This window comes from Pezoporus wallicus, unplaced genomic scaffold, assembly GCF_028554395.1.
Source record: "Pezoporus wallicus isolate ANWC-B61680 ecotype Strahan unplaced genomic scaffold, APGP_CSIRO_Pwel_v1 contig_8721, whole genome shotgun sequence".
In the NCBI taxonomy this organism is placed as follows: Eukaryota; Metazoa; Chordata; class Aves; order Psittaciformes; family Psittacidae; genus Pezoporus; species Pezoporus wallicus.
Genome location: NW_026635692.1, coordinates 901,205 through 924,379, shown reverse-complemented (window position 1 = coordinate 924,379; position 23,175 = coordinate 901,205). Strand labels below are relative to the sequence as shown.

Below are 23,175 nucleotides of genomic sequence, written 5' to 3'. Positions count from 1 at the left end.
ATTAATTCCTCAAAACTCTAACCTTGGCAGAAACTATGCAGACTGGAATCTTGTAGCCTTACAACCACAGGAATAAATGTCTCTGTATCCGAGGCAGAAATCCTACCAATTGGAATCTTGTAATCCATAGCAGCTTTAATGAATATAAGGTAGAGCTATACTTACATATTTCCATTTTCCAAACATGAGACCATCTGGTACTTCTAGACGACAAGGCATAGTAATAGTATCTCCATATACTGCATTCACTGTGTACAATCCCAGAGCTGGAGGAGAAACAGAAAGAGAGAAACAATTTTAAGTGTTTTCTGGAGTCCCCATATGCTAGGTAACGTTTGGTTCACAGCTATTACAAACGCAGAGCCGCCTCCTTGACAAACGGTTATTTTCCAGCATGCAGGATTTATACCCAAACCTCTAATAAAATAGGATTCCAGTCACCAACTTCATTTATTTAAACATTACAAACTTTTTGGGCCCACTTTTCCTGCTGAAGTCAAGTGGGGTACATTTCCAAACAGGACTGCACCCACTCAACCAGATAGACATGTATATTGCCATCAGTATCCACAGCTAATGTCCCAAACTTGAAAGTTCAGGAAAAGGAAAAACCCTAAACCTTTATTTTCTTCATCTCAAAACCCAGCCACTTCTGCCTGGAGAGCCTGTGCTGCAATGCAATATTGTGAGGAGGACAGCAGACAAAGTGATGCTCTGACTGCTGCACTGCATTAAAAATGTAGAAGAAAATAAAAGAAACAGAATGTTATTTAAATGCTGGGTTCCCTTAAACTTGGGGGAAAAAAAACCTAGTTTGTACATTTAGATTTCGGAAAAGTGAAATGCTTCCATGAATTATTTATTATTTAAGAACAGCTTTCTTGGAAACCTCAGCAAAATATTATTGTGCTAATGCACACAAATTTACAGAATAAAACTGACCCACTTATTCTCATTGTCCAAAACATGAGAATTGAACAAAAAAACAGACCCCAAAGTGACGAAATGTTAAAACACAAGGAAGTTTAAAGGGAAAGCTGCTGCAACTTGGTGCATTTGCTATAATGCAACTTTGCTTTGGTCCTGTTTTCCATATTTGCCCCTGCTCTCTGTGATGCTCACTGTTCCTTGCACTGGAGGCAGGTTTTGCCTCTGGTGCTTGCCTGGTGTCACTGAGAGAGCGTATTGCTGCCGGCTCTCACCCCGATGTCTGCAGCTTTTGTCAGGGTCTGCTGCCCAGAGGCTCAGGATCTCCCCCACTTTGCTCTCCCCTCATTTGCAACTGGAGCTGCAAAATGAAGGGCTTGCTGCCAAAGAAACCTTATTTAAGGGAGAGCAGTAGGATGCTGGTGATGTAGCCAGAGCCGCAGAGACACCCATTCCTTCTAGAAACATTGATTTTCCAGGAGATTCAGCCCTTCTTGCTAGAGCTGCAAACATCAAACCTGTTCCCATGCACCCCCAAAAACCTGAGCCTCGGATCCCTTAACTTTTCCCAAATGCCCAGGCAGCTAGCTACTGGCATGACCTAACAACTATACTGACTGCAGATGTGCTCTCTACAGGAAGAGTTTTCCCAAGGGATTATTTTTCTTTCAACAAAATCATGTCTTCTCAAAAAGCCAAACACTGAATCTCTTGCCCACAGTTCCAGTGAGAAAGACTCCACAGCATTTTCCTCAGGTGAGGATTTCAAAGCTTACTGTTAGCATGAGCTCATACGTGCCATTTGTATCACAGTAATAAATGAGGCTGTGACTTGGGTCGTGTGGTAATGCACAGAGAAACAGTACTCCTAAATCTTTCCTTAGAGATGCTTACAGCCTGGATGGCATCCCACAGTAAGGCAGAGAAGCAGGCGAACAGGCTGGAGCTGGAGGTACCAAAGGAACGCAAAAGCTAACAGGCACCGCTACCCGCATGTATCTTAAGCTTTCTTTCCTTCACACTGCTCCTTTCCAACTAAACAACTGCTAATCCTCTTCCGATTCTGTTCTCTCATTAGTCACAAACATGTCATTCACACTACAAGGACTGCATGCTCCCATTTGCTGTGCCGTTTACAAAGACCAGCAGTCTTCTAAGTGACAAGAGCAGCCAGCCCACTAGATGGTGCTGAGTAAGAGCAATCGTTAAAAGTGAAAGGTTTTCATAAGAAACCAGCTAAGCTCGATTTTATGGAAATAGGACCAATGGTTTACAAAATCCAGCTATACATGGAAGTAAAATCTGAAGCTGGAACAAATTCTTCCCTTGGCCCTCTCTTGCACTCACGCTCATTCTGATCTCCAGGAAGGGAACAACGCAGCTTTGGCTTTGCAAGTTGAATCCTAATTTTCACTTCTGCTGGAGTTAGGAAAAAAAACAGTCCTTTTGGTTCCTCTCTCCCGTGGATGTGAGAGTACATGAGACTTGCAAATACACACTCCACTAGTAAGCTGCTTAGTTCCCATTCACATTCCAGTCAAGTGTCATTTAGTAATTTGAATCCTGTAATGGTATTTTGCATCACGTGGAAAACCTGAAACTGCTCCTCCTGCTAGGACATGCTCCCTGTCACTAGGGAAAAACAAAACGCCCCTGTGGGATCTGTGAGGATGTTCTCCCCCAGACACCCGTTTAACCCCTGCAAGTTGCTAAGGTAGCGAGTATCCCTCGCTGAAGAACTGACAAATAGCTTCATGGGTGCGAATGAAACTGTTTCAGGCAACCATTTACGTTTAGCATTCAGAGCAGGTAACCAGTGAACGGCCTGATAAAGGCAAGACTGGCCCCTGATTTTAGAAAAACTCTTCCATCTGGAAGGCATTCCTTAGGGTGGACAAACCATCCCAAAATCATGTCTTGCCATAAATTCTGCCAGTTTTCTAGGAATGCGTTAACACAGAACCAAACCCACACAAGTTTTACTTGAAATGCACAGAAATGATCCTTAGAAGAATACAAGAGGTCCTGCTGTAAAGTTTTCTCCTCCCACTTCTGTAGCAACAAATATCGGACATTTAAGGAGCGCAAACTAGCTGAGTAACTGCAAAGTTTCACTGCAGGAACCACAGTAATCTTCACAAAGCAACAATGCAAACCTTACATTTAAGAATCAAACAACTCAGCGAATCTAGAAACTCTTCTCTGTTGCTATCAGATATACTTGTAAAATGGTGGGATGAAGAAGAGAACTCAATGATTGCTTAATGATACAACAGAGCTTATCATCAGCCATCATTTTTTGAGAGCCCTTTACATAATTTCCAGCTCATTCTAAGGAAAATAAATAAATAGATAGATAAAGGAAGATCTACAGATATAGAACAAATTGCTCCATGCCCTAACACAACATAGGGTCAATGTCAAGGCCCTCCCACCCCATTAACTGCAGGAGGGCACGTAGACAACTGTAGGGAATAACACTGCAAGAAGTTACTAGACACCATACCCTGCCCTTCTGTAGTTCTGATGCACCTTTAAGAGCCCAGCCAGCTCCCCTGCATCATTTTCAGATGTTACCTTCCACAACTGAGCTGACACTGTTACTGACAACACTCACTCAGAGGCAGCATCTTGTCCCATATGCTTGGAGAAGCTCTACTTGAACTAGCTATGAATTCATAGCCTATATACCTATGTGAATTCACACCTATATAGCAGGTTAATCCAGCTCACCTTCCTTCCATGTCTTTAAATATATGTTTGAGCAGGCTGAGGTTTAACTTATTTCCCCTTCTCTGGTCCAGTGCTAAAGAAACTGTGAACTAGATTAAACCTTTCCACACAGGTCCAGACACAGGAAGAAAGCAGCAGCATCAGGAGGTACGGCGACTCAGAGAAAGATCCCAGCAGGGCACTGTTAAATTGAGATGACATTTGCAGTTGATGCTTTTAATTACAGTATTTTCCACATCCCCACTGCACTGCTAACTGCATCCTTCTTTGTCCCACCTCCCTGCATGTGTTTCACAAGGGAAGAACAAAACAGCACCCACATATTTGGGTGACAAAACAGAAAGAACCTTACTACTTGAACTGAGGGTTAACGGCAGAGGAAGTTATTTTAGATCCTCACCAGGAGTACATGATGCGGGTTGTAATTAAGACTAATTATTATTTTCAAATCAAAGGGATCATATAAGAGGAACGGGTAGAAGGTATCTAAAGATCAGGAAGCTGACGTTTCTCGGAGGAAATAACAGAAGCTGTAGGAAGCGTGTGGAAAGCAGCCATGATTTCCACCTCTACCTTCCATATGGAATCCTGAGGATTTTTCTTCCTGCAAACACTTTTTTTTAAGTGCTGAAGAGTAACCTTTCTGAGAACAAATGTAAAACAGACCCAGGGCTATCCAAACACCCTTCAGGTGCAAGATCCATGGGAGACCATGAACCTGCATCTGAACTATCACTAGCAAAGATACTGCCCAAAACTCATCTTCACTGGCCTGCTCAGCTGCCTCACAGCACAGCTTACCTTCCAGTCACTAAACCAATGGAAAACTGGGCAGCCAAACCTCCCTCAGTACCCTGGAGTCCACTGATCTAAATGACGTTTTAAATCGACAAAGCTGTCCCGTGTTTTTCTTTCTTCCTGAACTTAATTTTTTACTGCTGAGGCTTCTGCCCCAGCAGGTTCAGCAAGGATGCTTCCTCTTGCACTTTCTGGGCTTAAGGAGTGAGGTCTCATTATCAGAGACCAGCAGGACATGCTGGCTGCTATGGCTTTTTGCAGCAATAAGCAGGAGAGAGCAGGGGAGGTCAATTAGCAGCTCCTGGAATGGAAGTGTCCGAAACCTAGAGCTATTATGCCTATTTAGCATCTACTTCAGAAACCCTAGTTAACTACTTTGGCAACTCTACATGAGGATTAGCACTCTGGATCTTTACGTGAGGTTTTGGCCCTTCCATTTTATCTCCAGGTAGACTAGATTAGCTTGTACTTAACCCATAGTGGGAGGTTAAAAAGCTTTGCTTCATAAAATATGTATTCTATTACGATGTTTGCTATCAGTTCCGAAGTAGCAATCAGTGGATTTTTCCCTTCCATTCCTAAGCAGATTTCAGTTATATAGGCATACACACAGGTCCTCCTGTGTACTCAGGAGCCAGCCTAAATTCTTTCCTTCAGGAAACATCACTGCTTCACAAACCCAATAATCACACGTTCTTAAGATCAGGAAGTCACCTTTTACAATCACGGGATCATTTAGGTTGGAAAACACCCTTAAGATCATCAAGTCCAACCATAACCCTGACCCAAGTCCACCGCTAAACCAGGTCCTAAGCACCACATCTACAGGTCTTTTAAATACCTCCAGGGGTGATGACTCAACCAACCACTTCCCTGGGCAAGCCTGTTGCAGTGACTGACAGCTCCTTCCAGGAAGCATTTTTTCTAACATCCAATCTAAACCTTCCCTGGTGCAACTTGAGGCTGTTTCCCAACACCCAACTCACTACAGCCTCAAGTAACTGTAGAGGGGGGTACGGTCTCCCCTTAGCCTCATCTTCTCCAGACTACCCAACCCAGTCCCTTCAGCCACTCCTCACAGGGCTTCTTCTCTAGACCATTCATCAGCTTCATTGCTCCTCCTAGGACGCTCATAAACTCTCACAACACTTTCCATGGGTGCACAGAAGAGCAAATGCACCAGACGTCATGGACCTCATGTTTCCCCACCTGAGCCTGACAAAGTCAGCTGAAAAAAGGGGTCAAGTCCTGTATGGATACAATGGGCCTTTAACAGCCCTCTTTGCTGAGCCACAACAGCCTGGAAGCCAAAGGCTGCTCAGACTTGAGTCTGCAGAACTCTCCCACAGAGGCCCAGGTGCCATTGCTTCAGGAACTCTGCCCTTGCGATCCAGCTTGCTCTGCTGAGAACAAGCCTCTTCACATGAGCTACAAGAGGCACTCTTATGCACGGCTCGCACAGACATGCCTGTGGTCATTAATCTTCCGACAGCACTGAAAACGCAAGATACACTTCAGGATATCAAAAGACTGGTTAAAGCAAGCAAAAAAACAACAGGCTTGTGTTATCATGCATATGACGGACCCCATTTCACTTTGGTGGCTACAATCATTTCCTGTATCATCACACACTGGGCATCAAAGTAGGGAAGTGGGGTAAACACTTCCAAAGAAATTCTAACACTGATTATGCTTGTCACACAAATATGATTAAAAACAAAAGAGTGCGTGTTCGTGGATATGCTATCTGATACAGGCTAGATAAACACTATATTGCTTCTTATCTCTACCTGTTTAAACACTGAAACAAATCCACATACGGGTAATTAGGACTTCAAAGGACTACTAGTTACAAGAGAATCATCGATTCATCAAGGGAAATTAACTTCAGATATATATGTCCAACAGTATTTAATGTAACAAACACTTGTGAATCAGCATAACAGAACTTGCTGAAGGGTTTCTTGTATTTTAATATAGTATTCCTTCAATGAGCTTTAAAACCCGAATATTAGAGCCCTGGCAATTTTAACACCAAAGGAAAAAAATTCCTTTATCATCATCTAAGCACTGACGCAGTGGACTCCAATTACCCTTTGGAATCATGCCTGTTAACTTCAGCTCTTTGAAGATGTGAAGTAACTGAATGGGAATGCACATTTGGGGTCGTTTTCATCTTTTGGGGGTGGGGGAAAGACCCAACCCAAAACACAGGCTGCGATTCTGGAGGATGCTGAGTTTCTTTTGACAAGCTGGTCAAAGAAACGCCTACTTAACTCCAAAGACACAAGCAGTCAAGCCCACACAAACAGAAGTATTTCTGTGCTTAACACTGATTTTGGCAAGTAGTCAGGCAGATTAGGAAGATGGAGCTTGGCACCCAGCAACATCAAGGCATCAGGCAGTACACATCAGGAAACATGCAAGGTATTTAAAGCTAAGAAGATAATAAAACCACCAGAGAGCAGGCATTAAATGCCATCAGAAGTCAGCCATCATTACCCTATGAGAAGCATTATGCTTGTTTAAAATTCAGTTTTTCCTTAGGAATGAGGAAAAAATCCTGAAGGAAACATGTCAGCACTTCAGAAACCCTTCCTGCTATGAGCACTTAATAACTACTATGCCCCTGCTCCTTTCTAATTCCATCAAATGTTTTCCTTATCAGTACAAAGAAACGAGCTATAATTAGAAGCTAGCTGAGATAACTTGTCCCATCTGACCAAGGCTGCAGGGGTCTATCACCTCATCAATAAAAAACATGCCTCAGCCCCCTCCTTAAGAGGACCGAGGTCAATGCATGCTTCTCACTGGTGTTTTGCTCTATAGCTCAGCCAGTTGTGCACCACATGGGATGCAGAGTTCTCCTACACATGCATACAGCTTGGCTTTTCACATAATCCTAAATGCCAGCTCAAGGCTGAAGCCTTCATGACTTTAGGTCAAAAATCCCACAGTTTTTAAAGCCCTACAACATGACCAAGTAAAACTCTAGGTTTTACCCCTAACTGATCACTAACAGACGACTGCTGTTTATTTCACTAAGGGCTATTTCTGCTCCAAGATTTCATCCAGCTGTTCCAGTATCTCAGTGGTTATTTTCCCACACTACCATACAGCTTTCGCATCTGTACGCTCCCCTCCTGGAAAAGCTTTGCTTGAGGTTGATTTGGACCGATTTTAGCACAATCTTTTGAAAAGACTGAGGGAAAATTCAATCTGCCAGGCAGAAGTCTTGGTTCTGTCCTTCCAAGAGCAGACGGTACAGTGCATAGTTTACAGGGGATATCATTACTGTAAGCTTTACCCTAAGGATGTTCACATCGAGTATTTCTCTGCACATTTTCTATCATCAGTGCTACTAAAGGAGTACACTGGGGAACATAGAGAAGAAAAGCTTTTTCAGCTTGAATGTACCAAAACACCTAGACTGCATCTAAATAATGATGACTAATAACCTTTTGTCAGCTTAGGAACTTCAAATATTATATATAAAGCAATAATCATGACAGTAATCACAATCATCAAAAGTCTCTAGCACTTTTCATAGGTATACAAAAGAAATTTGTCCATAGTCATACCGATTTAAATTCAAATGTCCATTAAATGAATTATGTCATTTAAAGTAAAACATATATTGCTTTCCAAGTTAGCAAAGCTTTCAACCTACATAAAAAAGCTGTTCTAGCATAAGCTTCTGCAAAGCCTGAGACCAAATGAGCAGTTCAAAGCTCAGTAATTGATGCAAAATGCTACCAGAAAATGAATTGCTTGTGTCAGCACATCAACCTTGCCACCTTGCCACCTTCTCACCTCAGCCTCTCTTCCAATGCTCAGCTCCAAGAAGACAAAGGGAACTGCTAAGACTAGCTCTGAAATGGGACCAGCAAAGCTCCACTTTGCTTGGCAGCAATAAGCACATCTCTGCTTTTTAATCTCGTCCCTTTTAAATCGGGAAGGCTCCAAAATCTACTAAAGAACTGGAAGGAAAATCCATGAAAGCCACCACTGCCTTTGTACCACATGGGCTTTGTTACAGCAAAATTTCTTTTCAAAGGGAAATCCTAAGCTTCTTTCCACAAACCACTACCCCAAACCATCACCTGTGATTTCTATGGCTGTCTTTCTTTATGGAAACCCTAGCTTTTGGCTCAGAATTCTGTAAGTCTATTTCTGGATTCAATGCTAATCCAAAACCAGTTTGTTTTGCAAGCTGATGTTTTCAAGTCTATTGAGTAGATCTTACAGGTTTTAAAAGGCTACATATATAGTGGTGGTGGTGGTGTAAGTAGGAAAAAATGTAGTGTAATTCTAAGCCACTGCAAATAGAAGTTAGTGAAAAAACACCCATGTACTTAAAATTGCTTGAATCAGTATAAGGCTAGCTAGCAGAGACAATGTTTTCACAAGACCTGGGTGGAACCGTGTCAGAAGACATGTCCACCACTGGCGAGCTGTGGTCAGCATCAGAAACCTTAGCTGTGTTTTCTATGAGCACTGAACAGCAGAAAAAAAGCTATCTGTCCCACACTTGATACTACAGCTGAAAGGCCACTGTTAATGATTTACTTTAATGCAAACTTCTACAAAACATTGCTTAAGATAGTTCCCGTAATTCAGAGGAGGAGAGAAGATGGCCAGCATATCTTCTGTTCAAAACGCAGCCATGACTAATGGAGCTATGAGTAATTTCTTTTAGCATACTAGAAAATGGAATTTACTTTATTAAAATAGTTACCAACATATGGTGTGATTTTTTACAAGCAGTCTGGCACATCTGCCAGGGAAGTGAGTCGCAGCTTACTAAAGTTTGATGATACAAGCTATGTGGCAAGAGATGAGCAGCAAATGTGGGAAAATAGCTTCTGACTCAATACTGCGATGAGTTTTAACTTTAAAGGGTATAGCTAAGTGGCATAACTGGATCAACACGACCTTTGTAGCTTGGTGAAACTTCTCATTCCTTCTGAGGTTAGCCTCTGGCTGCTCCTGCATTGTACTTTGGTTACACTTCTGGTTGGCCTTCCAAAGCACCTTCCCATTTGCTAAAACTAGTAGCAACACTGCTGTGCATCCAATAGCTTAAAGGGACATAAAAGCCTTTATAAATCAAATAAAATCTTCAGCTCAAAAAACAATTATCTAAAATCCTCCATTATATTTTGCTATGAATTCTTTTTTCCTTTTACAAAAAGGAAAGTCAACAGACAGCATACTAAAAAAAAGAGCTGTCCCTCTTGCTTTCTCATAATTTGGTATTGACACTGTGGCTCAATACATCCCACAGGCTAATAGTGCAGAAAAAAAGCCCACCCTAATTTATACACAAAGGCTAAATAAAAAGCTAAACAGTGTATGTTTTTCACATCAGAACTAGAGAGATTTTGTTTTGGTACTACAAATAAGAAGGTATTGCCCGTCATCCTAGAGTTTAAGTCAATGCCACGTTGACAGTGCACCAAGGGAGAAAACCTTCTGAAAGAGGAGGCTGAACTTTTGCCACTTGCATCCTTCTCCTTGTGTGGGCACTGCTGTTTCACTGCACCAAGAGGTCTGGGAAATGAGGCTACAGTCGTGGTGGCACTGGACTGGAGATGGCAAAGGGGGCCCAAACCTGCTGGCTCTTTCCTGGGGCAGCTGGAAGCAAATGGACGGCTGCTTCTCATAGGGGGCGAGACTAAGGCTCCCCCTTCTTACCACAGCCACTAACCTCTACCCATCAGCCTCCACAGGATGAAACCAAGGAGAAGAAGCAACCACAAGACAACAAAGAGGCACATCCCACTTGGTCAGCTGCTGTTTCTGACAAAGTGCAATCACAGCACTGTGTTAAGACTGCTGTGATCATCATTTAACAGAAACCAGCAGTCTGCCTGAGTCCCCGACCCAGGGTGTTCCTCTCCAACTATGGAAAACACACGGTTAAAAAAAAAGCTTTATTTTGATGCACGGAGAGACTTCACAACTTGTTAAAGTTGTAAAGTAGGTATGCTTTATTCAGCGCTGAGGCACATGGGGGATAGCTCCTCCAAAGGCATTCACACCTTAGCGTTGTTTTCCCTTTACATTTATCCTCTAAAGTTATACATATGCATGAGGTTGCACAACACACCTGTACATATTCATGTCCTATCCCCGCTTTGTATTATAATGAGCTAAGAAGATTTTTGCGCCTGCGCAGTGCCTCCTGGTGATCATGGGCGAGGGTCTCAAGCTGAAGTAAACGAGTCTTCCTTGAGCCTGAACTTTTCACCTCTAGTCATTACACGTGCTCCCTGGAGGCTTGGTCACTGTCCAAAGCGCAGACCCAATTTCAGGCGGCCTAGGCATCCAAAGGACTGGAATCAAGTCACGGTCCCTACTTCCGAACAATAGCAATATCCTTATATGTTGTTCTACCATACACGGCGAGTACAATAAGCATGAACGAGTAGTAACATTGTTGAGCAAGCGGCTTGATTTACCCCCTTGTACACTGTAAGTACGATAAGCATAAGTAAGCAGTAACACTTAAGCAAGCAGTTTGACCTCCCCCCCTTGTACATTGGTTAACCCTTTCCATCAATTTCACACACATTAGGGCCCACATATGCTAATAAAGTACATGCTAGTGAAGTATATGATAGCTTGTCTATCTAAAAGTATCCCTTGTAAATACATCGCTTCAGCTTTTGGCCTGTGAGGATCCATAAGCACATAGGACGACAAGGAGCAGATGGACCTTCCATATACAGTTAGTTAACAGGTTAGGCACTAAGAAATGTATGCTTACAGATCTATGCTAAGAAAAAGGCCAGATCTCTACTACTAAATATGTTCCAGATTTGTAAACCTTACTCTCTCCATTACCTACACATTCACCCGGGCATTTGCTTACTTATACAAAACTACCCTAAGGTTCAGCTCCCCAGCTTGCTATTCACTACCACCATTCCCCTCTGCAGCAAAGAGGGCTTCCAGCAGGCAGAGAAGAATCTGAGGAGAGAAAGCATCAGTTCTGTTTTTCCTTCTTTACTAGTGTTCCAAAACCTTTGCAGAAGTCCCAGCTGTAATCCTGTACACCCCAGTAAGTTAAGAAATTGAATATTAGGTAATGCAAGATTGATAGGCAACTCACAGCAGTGCACAATGCAACTTCCACTGACACTGCTGAGGTGGGCACCCAAAATCATGCATCCAGTACTGTGTATCACGCTTTCTTCCTACCCGCCCTTCATCAAAGGCTGTGGGGTAAGCAGCTAAATAACAGGCAGTGTCCTGCCACACTTCTCTACTGCAGTCACACTTACCAGATCTGTTTATTTCCAAAGAAACCAGCTAGATTTCACCAACAGAGCAAATCAGAACTCGTGACTGTAATGTGCATAATGTGTACAGAATGCTATTTTCAGTGAAAGAGCATCATTTACTTGTGGTGAAAACCAAGCGCTGATCACCTCAAAGGAAGAAAAGAAAGAAGAAAAAGGCTTACACAAGTTTCAACTTTAAAGGGCACAGATGAAAGACACATTTATCCTTCTGTGACACTGAGTGGGTGGAAAAGCTTTCAGGAGAAAATGTCCAGCCCTTCTAAATTAAGAAGAGAAGTAGGTTGCTAAATGAAAGCATGAGCTTTATGTGCCATCAGGTGGTTCTGGTGGGATGGACGCTCCCCCCACCCAGCTGACAATAGGCTTTGGGCTGCTCCATCTGTTTTCCAACTGCGTTTCCTACTGATAAGGGAGAGGACAAAGTGATGTAGATGAGATGAATATAGCCATCCCAACTCATCAAGAGGTTACCTGGAGACAAGACCTACCATTTCACCCACAGCAAAAACAACATAGGTGTGAGGGGGGAAAAGTTCATTGAAAGAATAATGCTATAAATCCTTATGGTTTATGCTAAAATAAGTGACTGACAGCTCCTCCGAGGCTCTCTTTAGATTTAATGGGCCCCTCACAGACACAGCTTTTTAAATTTCACTGATGCCTGTAGCCAGCCCTGGTACTGGCAACTGTCTGCTGCTGTAGGAGGATGAGCTGAAGCAGACGTGCGCTTCCACCAATGGGAGAAATCAGCATTACCTTTGTTTGTGAAAGTTTCATCTTTGCCTGCCTTTCTTAAGCAGTTTACTGAAAATTAACAGGTGTGCCAACAGCACAGACTGCAAACTAGACACGAAAAGAAAGAGTTAACGTTACACCGACTTTCATACAATGATGAAACATAGACAAGGATATGGAAATACGGAAGGCTGGTGCGACCTCGGTGCCCATCGTTTCCACTTGTGGGTATTACTGATTTACCCCCTGTGCGATGGTATGAAACACTGCCAAATACGGGGTCTGTTTCCACCTTTTATATATATATATACACACACATATATGCATGCATATATAAGCTAGCATCTGATATGCTATTAGCACAAATTCTTTATTGTTTTTACAAAAAAAAAAACAACCCATTGCTTAAAATACTGCTGCATACATAAAATTGCTGGAAAGGACGGCCCATACAACCGCAGCTCGAATGTGGTGGATGGGCTTACAGCTCACAATGAGTTTCCAATATTCTATAACATTAGAACATAGGGGTACTGTCCAGTTATTGAACAAATGGCTATAAGTCTCAGCTGCCCTCTGGAAAAATACAAGAGGGGTTAGAAAATGCAAAGCAGGGCTCGTGTTGCATTTTAAATTAGTATATGAGTTACTTTCTAGAATTTTAACCTGCAGGCATTGCCTTCTGTAGATAAAGTATTGGTATAAAGTTTAAAAGCATCAGCATATATCGTAAGGCCTATCTGTACTCCCCAAAAGGTACCAAAGGGTAACTGTATGTGTGCACAAACAGAAGCAATACAGAAGTTCAGTCTTTCAAATATTTACGCGTATTTATCTTTGAGAACAGTCCCACAGCATGAGGATGAGGGCACAAAACATCAGCACTACTGCTTGAAAACAGGGCTGCTGACTAGGTTTCCCTCCCTGTTATTATACATACTGTGGTAGCTTCGTGAATGTCCAGGACCCCATTTCCACAATAATAAAGAGGCACGACCAAAAAAATGCTCAGGGACCCAGACAACCTACCTTCAATGGAGCACTTCAGGACCCCATAGAGCCCTTCAGGACCCCATGGAACCACGGTTGGTTACTTCCAGAGCACAACCCCTGCTCAATGAGCGCCCTAAATCCAGGCATGCAAAATGCACCTCTCTCACAAATAAAACCTGGTACATGGCTTGCAGGAACAGAGGAACTGTGGAGCCAGGTGATGCACTGTGCTGGCTTTAGAGGGAGGGCATTCTCTCCATGCCACTTGTTTCAACATAGTCCTGAACGGCAGTATCAGCAACAATAGCAGCTGCACAGCCATGGGTGCGTGTGAATTGAGATTTCCATGTGAATGGTTGAGTAAACAGCAATTCCTTCGGAGTAGTCTGCCTCAGTTAGGCGTGTGGGCTCCTGTGCAGACTGGCCACATTATGCTGTCATTGAAACTCTCTGTAAACACACATCCTGGGGTGGAAGACAGCTGTTTTCTCCATATACCTGTCAGAAACTCTGCGTGGAGAAGGCGACTGTGTGTTAGCATGACAGCTTCTGCAGTCAATTGTGCTCCTGTGAAATGCATTAATGCCCAACTGCACTTTTCAGTACAGTTCAACGTGCTGTTTTGACCCACATTCTTTGGGCCACAGTTACCAATTTCCTTATCTAGGCACTGCTTCAGCCCATATAGCCACCCCTCCCTGAGCAAGAACACAAAAGACAGGTTTCCTGAGGGGTTATTTTCATCTGTGGCAGAACCTTTTACCTGTACACTGCTAGTTATCCATTTTTTGACAGTAACCATGTACTCAGAGCATCACCATTTTGCAACAGCCACTGAAGACAAGATGTTTACTACCACAAGCCAAGCACATAAGCTACTGCAGTGCCAGGCTGAAGTACGTCGCCTACCAAAGCAGAGAGCCTTCATGTCCATCTTTATACTGTAGTACTGCAAAGTACGTAAGAGGTACCTTACTTCTTTCCCAAGAGCCATCTTGTGCTTTCTGCTGAGAAACAGCATTCACAAAGGGCCCAGCAAGGGACTGCTTCAGCTTTTGGCAAGTTAAAAGCATCCTGGAGTCAGTCAGTCACAAGCTGTCTTGCTGCACTGTGTCTCTCAAAGCCATCATGCTGAGAGGACGCCTAGAGCACCCACTACCTACAGCCTTTCCTTGCCCCTACTGTGTATAAAGAGGAACGTGATCCTGCTGGGTACCTGGCAGAAAACACTTCTGAAAGGCCAAAACAATCTCACAGCTACTTCAAGCCTTCTCTTAGCGCCAGGAGGGGTGCTAGCATGGCTCAGTGGGGCTAAGGATCTGGCCCCCAGAGAGAAAAACCTCGTTATTCTGTCTTTTGTTAGGAAGCAGAACACTTTCTGATAGTCTCCAGCTGCTGTAAAAGCACTGATTAGCACACATATTTTTAAAAATGCCTAATTATTCTATAGAAATCCTGAAACCTAATTATTAGTTCTGGAATCCTTTTCGGAGCCAGATGGTGCCCTTCCCAAAATACCAAGTCTAGAGAATCATTTGTATGAGCTTTGACCACATCTGAGCAGCTCAGAGAATGATGTATGTTTTTAATGCCCTGATACTGACAACAAAGTCTTCTTACTCTAAATTAATGGGAAACAAGTGTCGCACAGTGAAGACAAAAGTGACTTTGCAAAGTTTCATTCTCTGGAAGCTGCCTTTTTGAGGAGACCAAGGTCCTTGCAGAAATGTCAGCATCCTCACAGAAATGTCACCATCAACTTGTTTGACTGAACAGAGGGGATGCCGCAGCACGCGCGCGTGCTCACGACGTGTGATGCGGGTTGTCTATGCACGGGGGGAATCAATGGTATTTGAGATAATGTACCTAATTTTATGGTGGTCTTAGCTTGGGTTTTTTTTGCAAGACCCAGTTAACAAAAACCAACCTAGCCCCATCGCATATGCAATCAAACAAAACCCTTGAGTAACCCATGCCACCATCCTCCAGCAAAGCAGCAGCCGCCTTTAGCTTCTCACAGGTACAAATCTGGGGTTTTTTAGGCTGATTTGCACCGTTTAACTTTTTCATGCGCTTCCTGTTTTCTTAAATGCATTTGATATGCAAATACAATCTGAAAGATAGATGTCCACAGCCTAAACCAAACCACAGAACAGTGAGGAGACTGGGTTTTGAGACCCAGTGCAGGTGCCCAGTGTAGCCCCCTTTAGGGGGGGCTTTAGCGCACTCCTCACCAACTGGTCCCCAGTCATTCCTCCCCACAAAGAGCAGGACAGGGATTTCTGAACAGGAACCTGCAGTTTCTGCACACAAGGGCTGTGAACCTGGACCTTCAGAAACAGCGCTCAAAAGTATCTTCTCAAAAGTAAGAGCCTACAAATCCCAAACTTTCCAAGTACAGATTGCCGTTTTCACACCTTCCCATAGACATAACTGCTTTTATCCTTGTTTGAAAACAGCGCAGGAAAGCTCTGCAGACATGCAACACCTTGCCCACCATGGTGAGGAGAGCTGTTACCAACACAGCCAGGAGTGGTAGGAAGACACAACGGACAGCTGGCACAAGGAAGCTTTGAATTACCGAACAGACCACCAGGCTGCAGAGCTGTAAGAGTGTTTCTGCAGCACCATTCACATTATACCCTTGGCGTTATCCTAAAGCACAGTTTAATACGCATCAAACCTCTGCTTAGAGGTTGAAATACCAAGTCCCCAAAAGTAGCTTCATACCTGGCCCTGCCTTCTGCGCACCAAGAATTATTTTTCCCCTTTAAACAATCCATATAAGCATCTAAAATTGGCTGCTGCAGCACTGAAATGAGTCCAACGTAAAATTAATATCCACTGTAACTTTAAAAAAAGCCCTCAATATATTAAGTACTCTACAACCAAAACACGGCACCTTAAATCAGGCTGAATGCATGTTAGTAGGTCTTCATTATCTAGATTTATCTTGGGTACATGTCATTTCTTTCTCATTAAATTGCAATATGAGCCATTTTGTACATATAAAAATATTAAAACATATTTTCTTCTCAAAATGACTAAAATGTGATAAAAGCCCACACAATACTTGCCTTGCCTTGATGTTTTCAAGAGTACCATATGGCTTGTCTGAATCCCTCAACAAGAGGTTTTCTGAATTCAAACTAATTTGATTTGGCAGCTCCTTCTTTAGAAAATGTAAATTCCCATAACACATTTTAAATTATATTCTGTCTCACCAAACATTGTTTTCTTGTCCTAAGTTCAAGCAAGCCTTTACAGGGGTTTCATTTTTATCATAAAGGTAAAGTCTTCAGAGCTTTTAGAACTAGCAGGAGTATTATTTTCAAATACAGTACCCCTGCACATTATTAATAAAGTAATATTTGATAGGTGCTCTGTGCCTCCCCTGTATCTCATGATTCCAGGCACTGCAAGGATGTGGAGGATGTTGGAATCTCTTTCTTAAACAGCCATGCAATCTAAGTAAGAAAGAAAAGCAAAGAAGAGCCTCACTGACACCCTTTTTCTTCTGCAGGGAAGCTGCAGCACAAAGCTCTTGTGACAGGCAGAGGCCAGGCTGGCAGCACTTGGCAAGGTGATTACTTTGAGCTGGGCTCTCCACAGCCCTGCTACAGAAGATCACCCCTTCCGACCACCTGTCTCACACACCAACCAAAGCAAGGAAGTCAACAAACCAAAGGCTTTTGTGAAGAAATCCCCTCTGGCCCCAAATAAAAAGCAGTAATTTTCTGGGTTTGTCCTGGATTTCACACCAGGATGAAATCACTTCTTTATTTCATGGGACAGATACAATAGCTACAATAGAAGTTGCTATTTAGTTACACTTCAGGGAAGGAAGTAGTTTGTCATCACAGGGTCCTTCCATACTCCTAAGAACTGGTATACGGTTTGAATGATACACCTTCTATGTTAGAGGCTTGCCTTTCCACCTAAGGAAAAACAAAACTCGTGATGGCACTGCTCATGGGTACCCCCGCAAGGAAGCCAATGGATGAAAAACTTGACATTAAAATTCCACAGGGAAATAGGAAGTACTTCATATCCAGGAGTGTCCTGAACCCAGGGAGAAGGAAGGAAAAAAAGGTGGTGGCCACCTGAGAAAACATCTGCAAAAGAAGTTTAAATTGACAGGCTACCAGCGCATTCACCTTGCAGAGAAGTCTGCAAGGTTCCCAAGGAGGAGACAAGCTCCCACAGGAACCTCCACCAGCTTTGTCTCCAGAGAACATGTTGATGATGGGCAAGAAGCCACAGAAAAACCAGTCATTGTTAGCTCTGCTGCCCCTCATTTACTTAGCTACCTCTCCACACCTTCACTTCCAGCCATTTCTGTGAGAAGGGTAACCCAGCACCAGCCAACAGGCTGCAGAGATGTAGCTCCCAAGGAGGCAGGCACCTGGGAACATCAGTCCCGGCATAATGGACAGGCAATAGGAAGATACATCCCTCCCCATCACCTGAATAAGTCATCCATCTGTAATGATCCTTAGCAGACAAGGCGAGCTACAACTGTAGACCTGCTTTTCTATCCCCAGCTATTAAAGGACGAGATAGCAGTATACTGCCCTAGCAGAAGTATCACTTCATTAAAGCTATTATTTGAAAAGCAGGGAAGCAACAGGAAAAAAAAAAGTCTTCAGCCTCCAAACTTGTATCCAAGGAATTCAAAGGGTACAGCAGATTTGCTGTATCGAGGCACAATACTAACTAATCTTACAGAAGCAATTCTAATTAGGCAGGAAATGAAGAACGGTTCCTTTCAGGCTGGCTGAAAGAACAGTGGATTGATTTAAATCAAATCACTGATTTTAATCATGGATTTAAATCAACCAAGCAGGACACCTTGATTTAGCTCATCAACTTTAATCTTGTACTTTTTACTTTCTTCCTAATGAAAGCTCATTCATTTTGTTAAGATAATGTGGCAAACTGTAAAAAGCACACACTTTATGTTAAGATGGATTAAAACTTTTATTCTCACTCAACACTGATGACTTGTGACTACGAAGCTTGAACTAATTTTTTAACAGAGCTAAAAAGCATCACTTCCAAAAATCATTCAAATTTGAAAGCTCATCCATGAAGCACATTGTAAATTATTTTGCAGATTATAATAAGTGTAGGCCTTCATAAATATAAAAAATATTTCTGCTTAGTTTTTTTCTAAAACTATTTAGGTAAAACAACTCAAACTTGCAACACGATAGACTTTAATCTGCTTGCGTCAAAGACTACTAGAGCCCAGTAAAAGGTAATGTATTACCTCATTTAGGGACACCTATAAAGAAATCTGGCAACATAGTATTGCAGCCTCTGCTAATTAAAATAACAACAACAACTAATATTAATAACCACCTTCATAATGTGTTGTGGGGGAAAAATAATCAAAAGCAAGTGTCAGCAAAAAGGAGTAGGACATGTACGGGTAGAACTCCTGCTGGAAAAGACCCGGAGGTGACTGAAGTGCAGGGAGGATTTCTCGTGTAGGTACTTGTAACACAACGTGGCAGCAGTGTAGGGAACAGCAAATTGTATTAGTAAGAATGAGAAAAGGGACATTAAAATGATTTAAGGGATGCTTCATAAGGCACACTATATCTGGTATGCCCAAGCGCTACCAGTGTACAGTATTAGCGTTTCATTCAATATTTCCTTTTTTCCTTTATTTAGAGCTTTGCCAGAGACAAAAGTTGTCAGAAAACACTCATTTTGTACCAACGCACAGCAAGACATACTTCTCCATACAAAGCTCTGCAAACCAAATACTAAGGTACCTGAGCTAAACACAAGACAAAAAAGCCCAAGTCTTGTAGTCAAGTAGTAACTCATTTGAACTGTATGTACACTTCTGACTGTTTTTGTTAGGGAAAAGTTCCTGATGAAAAATATCAACTCTTAATCCTTGTGAACTACTGTTTAAATCTTCAGAGTGCTATGGCTCTACTGAAAATGAGCAATGAAAAAAATGGTGATGCTTTATCCATTGGTCCTGCCCTCAGCAGGCATTCAAAGCTGTGCACTCATTGCTGCTTATTTCCATGTCAGTGTCTTAAGCACCTTTCCCTACTCCACTTAGTTCTGCACAGCTTTGCCAGAAGGATGGGGATAGAGCCCATCCTGAATCATTCCGAGCCAAAGAATATGTAAACAAAACTTACAATCCACCCAAAACATTACGTATGTTTGATTTGCTCAGCCACATTCCACCTCAACAATCTCCGAGGATAATTTTTCCTCTTTTACTGACAATGCTCTTGAATAAGATTTACATTTGAATTTGAAATGTTAAGGTACATTTCCTTCCAAATTATGGGAATGCGAAGCATGAAGTGGTAACCTGCTAACCAACACAGATGCAGCGATTCTGCTTGCCTTTTTTTCACTCCCCTTTTGACACACGAAAGCAAAGAAGGACTTTTTAAACACCACTTGAAAGCACACCAGTGATAAGAACAGTCAATCCAGAAGGATCATTCAAAAGAAAGAAAAGAAAAAGCTATGGTGGGTAAATGATGAAGATTTAACAAAACCTCTGGATTGCTGGCCTTTGGCACAGACATGTCAGATAAATTAAAGTACAGCTTAAACAGCAGCGCAGAATTTCTTTTGCTCTATGATTAGGAGCTTCACCTATTTAGTTTTGTGTATTTGCTTAGGAGATAATTTTCTAAGGGCCAAGCTACATAATCTATGCACTGCCAGGACTCTTAGATAATTGAAGTTATCTACTTTCAGCTCCAAGAGGTTAATAGAAGAACAGAGCTGCGGGTTGATTTGTTGGGTTCCACAGCCTTGGAGCATTAAAGGCTGTATGTAGACATGCAACAGAGAAGCCCTGCAAAACCCTGAATAGGTCACCTTTCACATAGCAACAACGTGTAACTATGACAAAAGCAGCACTCAAAAATCGTGGGTGTGATGCCCGTTAAAAGTGGTGGCACTAGGAGATAAATAAGCTCTCTTAACTACTGACAGTGCTAGCATATTAGTCTTTAAGTGCTTTTTGCACACTATCTCCTCTACCCTGCATCCCAGTAGCATGAGATAGCGCAGTCTGCTCTATCAACCAGACACAGTTTTGAATGCTAGATTTGTTTATGTCACCCTCCAAAGTTATAAACCAAGTTCATGTAATTTGGTATGCATCATTCGACCTTGGTTTCCCCTTTCAGCAGAGGGAAGAGGGAGAGGACAGGAAAGCTCTCGCAATGACAGCACTTCACTTTCTCCTCCTCTCAGTCTTCACAATTGCATCTTTTAAAATTACAGGTTTCAACTGAAAGTAAATACTCAGTGCATTCAGGATCTTGAAAAAAACCCCATACTATCTGTCCTAAGAGAGCCTCCATAAATCACACTATTAAAGCAAGACAATGAAACTGGTTCAATTGCTATTTCTCAGAGCATTGAACACACTTCATGAGACACTCTATCATCTCAAACACAAATTTATCATACAAACAAGAAAATACAAAATCCAAGCACTCACCTACACCCCTTAGGAACCTCAACCTACACAAGCTCTCATGACAGTAGAAAGCTGCAGTGTCTTACAGTGATGAATGCATCTTCTAATTCAAGTGTTTAATTTAAAAAAAATAATCATTAAGCTTGCTAAAATTATCTACCAAGGAGAAAAAGCATCAAACCTTTTGGTAACCAGTAAAACCCTGAAAGATAAAGTGCATCTATTTGGTAAAATAATAGCTACTGCAACTGGTTTGGGCACACCTACCTGGATATACCCATGCTAGCTGTAGTCTGTACAAACCAAGGACTTTCCCATCACTGCCAGAACTGCTATGCATAGTCACTGACTCTAACAGAAACACGTGCTTGGGCATAACTACTAAACGAACACCTTACTCTGTCATTTTTACTGGATATTACTTTACAGATTAATTCAAAGTGTAAAAGCTAATGATAGGATAAACTATGGCCTGAGCTGGTCTCTCTTTGGAAATGCACTTGCTATGTGCTGACACACCTTCTTTCCTGCATCTCCCTTATTTATGATATGCACTTATCAAAGAAACAAACCCACTCTTGTCTTCTGGATACAGGTACCGCAGAGTGTGTACTAACAAGCAGCTTTTTGGCTCTGTCATATTCAAAGGAGCAATATACTGAGGATAACACTCACAAATTTTCTACCTAATTTCACATCGTAGTTCTAGTAAAGAACATGCTTAAACTGGTATCTTCAGTTCTATGGCTTCTTAATCCTAGGTGGTTTTGGTTTTGTTTCTTAATGTCTACATTATATATGCATTAGTACCTGAAGCTAAGAAAGAGAGTCTTCTGAATAATTCTTTCCTTAATTACGGTTCATCACCTTAACTTGTGGTTTGCCTTTCAACATACACAGAACACGGCATTTCTTACCTTCACTGTTTACAGAGGCCATGCCATCTTAAACAGAGGTTACTGTCTCCCATGATAAAAGTGATTTTAAACAAGCAGATGAAAACATTTCCATATATAAAACTTGTTTTGCTGTGGGGTTTTTTTATTTGTTTGGGGGTTTTTTGGTGGGTGGTTTTTGTTTTCAAATCCACATGACAGCAGCTGTGTACATGTGAAGTTATGTTAAAGCACTCATCGCTCCTAGCAGGAAAACCAAACCCAAAGGAAAATTCAACTGGATATTATTAGTGTTACACTGATGATTTCGGATGGTTGATTGCATAAAGACAAATATTTTTCATTATAATTTTTAATTCTCAGATTTACACATTCAAAGAGATGCATGTGGAACTTCTGCCAGATACTGGAGCTCTAGCTATCATATTTCTGGAGGGATAGCTTTAATACTTTCACCTGCTATGAGCAAATAAAGTTACATTGCAAATAGCAAGTTTAACATTTCACAGATACATACGACATATTCTTAGATCTTGAATTATTTCAATAGCCATGCCATTAACCATACCCTTCCTTCCCTGGTTACAACATTTGGTTTGCTATCCCAAAAATGAGAAGTGTTGCAAAGACTTGAGAATTTGAATTTTAGTACTTCCCAGCCGGAAAATTAAGAGCAGTTGCGTGTATTCTGTCATTTGCTTTTGCTACTGTTGAAAAACCACATTTATAACCAGGTTGAGACCTCGCTCCTCCCTACCACCAGTCTAAAACAAGAGAAGGGATCCAATTCAGCTGTTCCAAGGCGACTAATTCTGGCAAGTGCGAACTCCAATTTACAAAGAACTTTATGCAATTCTGCAGAACCCTACATATAACTAGGCTGAGGGCTATAAAGATGTCAAATCTTTGACATATTAGGATTCAGTCTGCATTATTCTTTCAGCTGCAAATTCCTGTAAGATATCATGGAAGGAGGTATAAAATAGTATGACATATTCAAACCAGAGATGAAGATGGAACTTATCAAAATATTAAGAAGCTTCTTTATTCACTCAACTAAAACCCAAAATATATATATGTGTTTCTGGAAAGAGAAACTAGTTTAAATGTAGGGTATGTATGTACCTACATACCTGTTTATGTATATATATAATCACACTACAAATACGGACCGACTTCACTGAAAATTTTCTTGTCTATTTCACACATCTCGCTGAAGCCCCAACTACAATTAAAACCCAAAAGCAACAGATTAGTGAGCCCAGTAGAGTTTCTTGAGATTTCAGCCACAAGTTCCTACTCTTTA

At 41.9% G+C, this 23,175-nt stretch overlaps 1 protein-coding gene across 1 annotated transcript in view; it reads right to left on the bottom strand.

The window, feature by feature from the left end:
* ALCAM (activated leukocyte cell adhesion molecule) overlaps positions 1-23,175 on the bottom strand; it is a 119,840-nt gene that overhangs the window by 38,925 nt on the left and 57,740 nt on the right. The window contains exon 2 of the mRNA XM_057397305.1: positions 166-266. Within this exon, the coding sequence (XP_057253288.1) occupies positions 166-266 (101 nt within the window). The remainder of the gene's footprint in view (positions 1-165; positions 267-23,175) is intronic.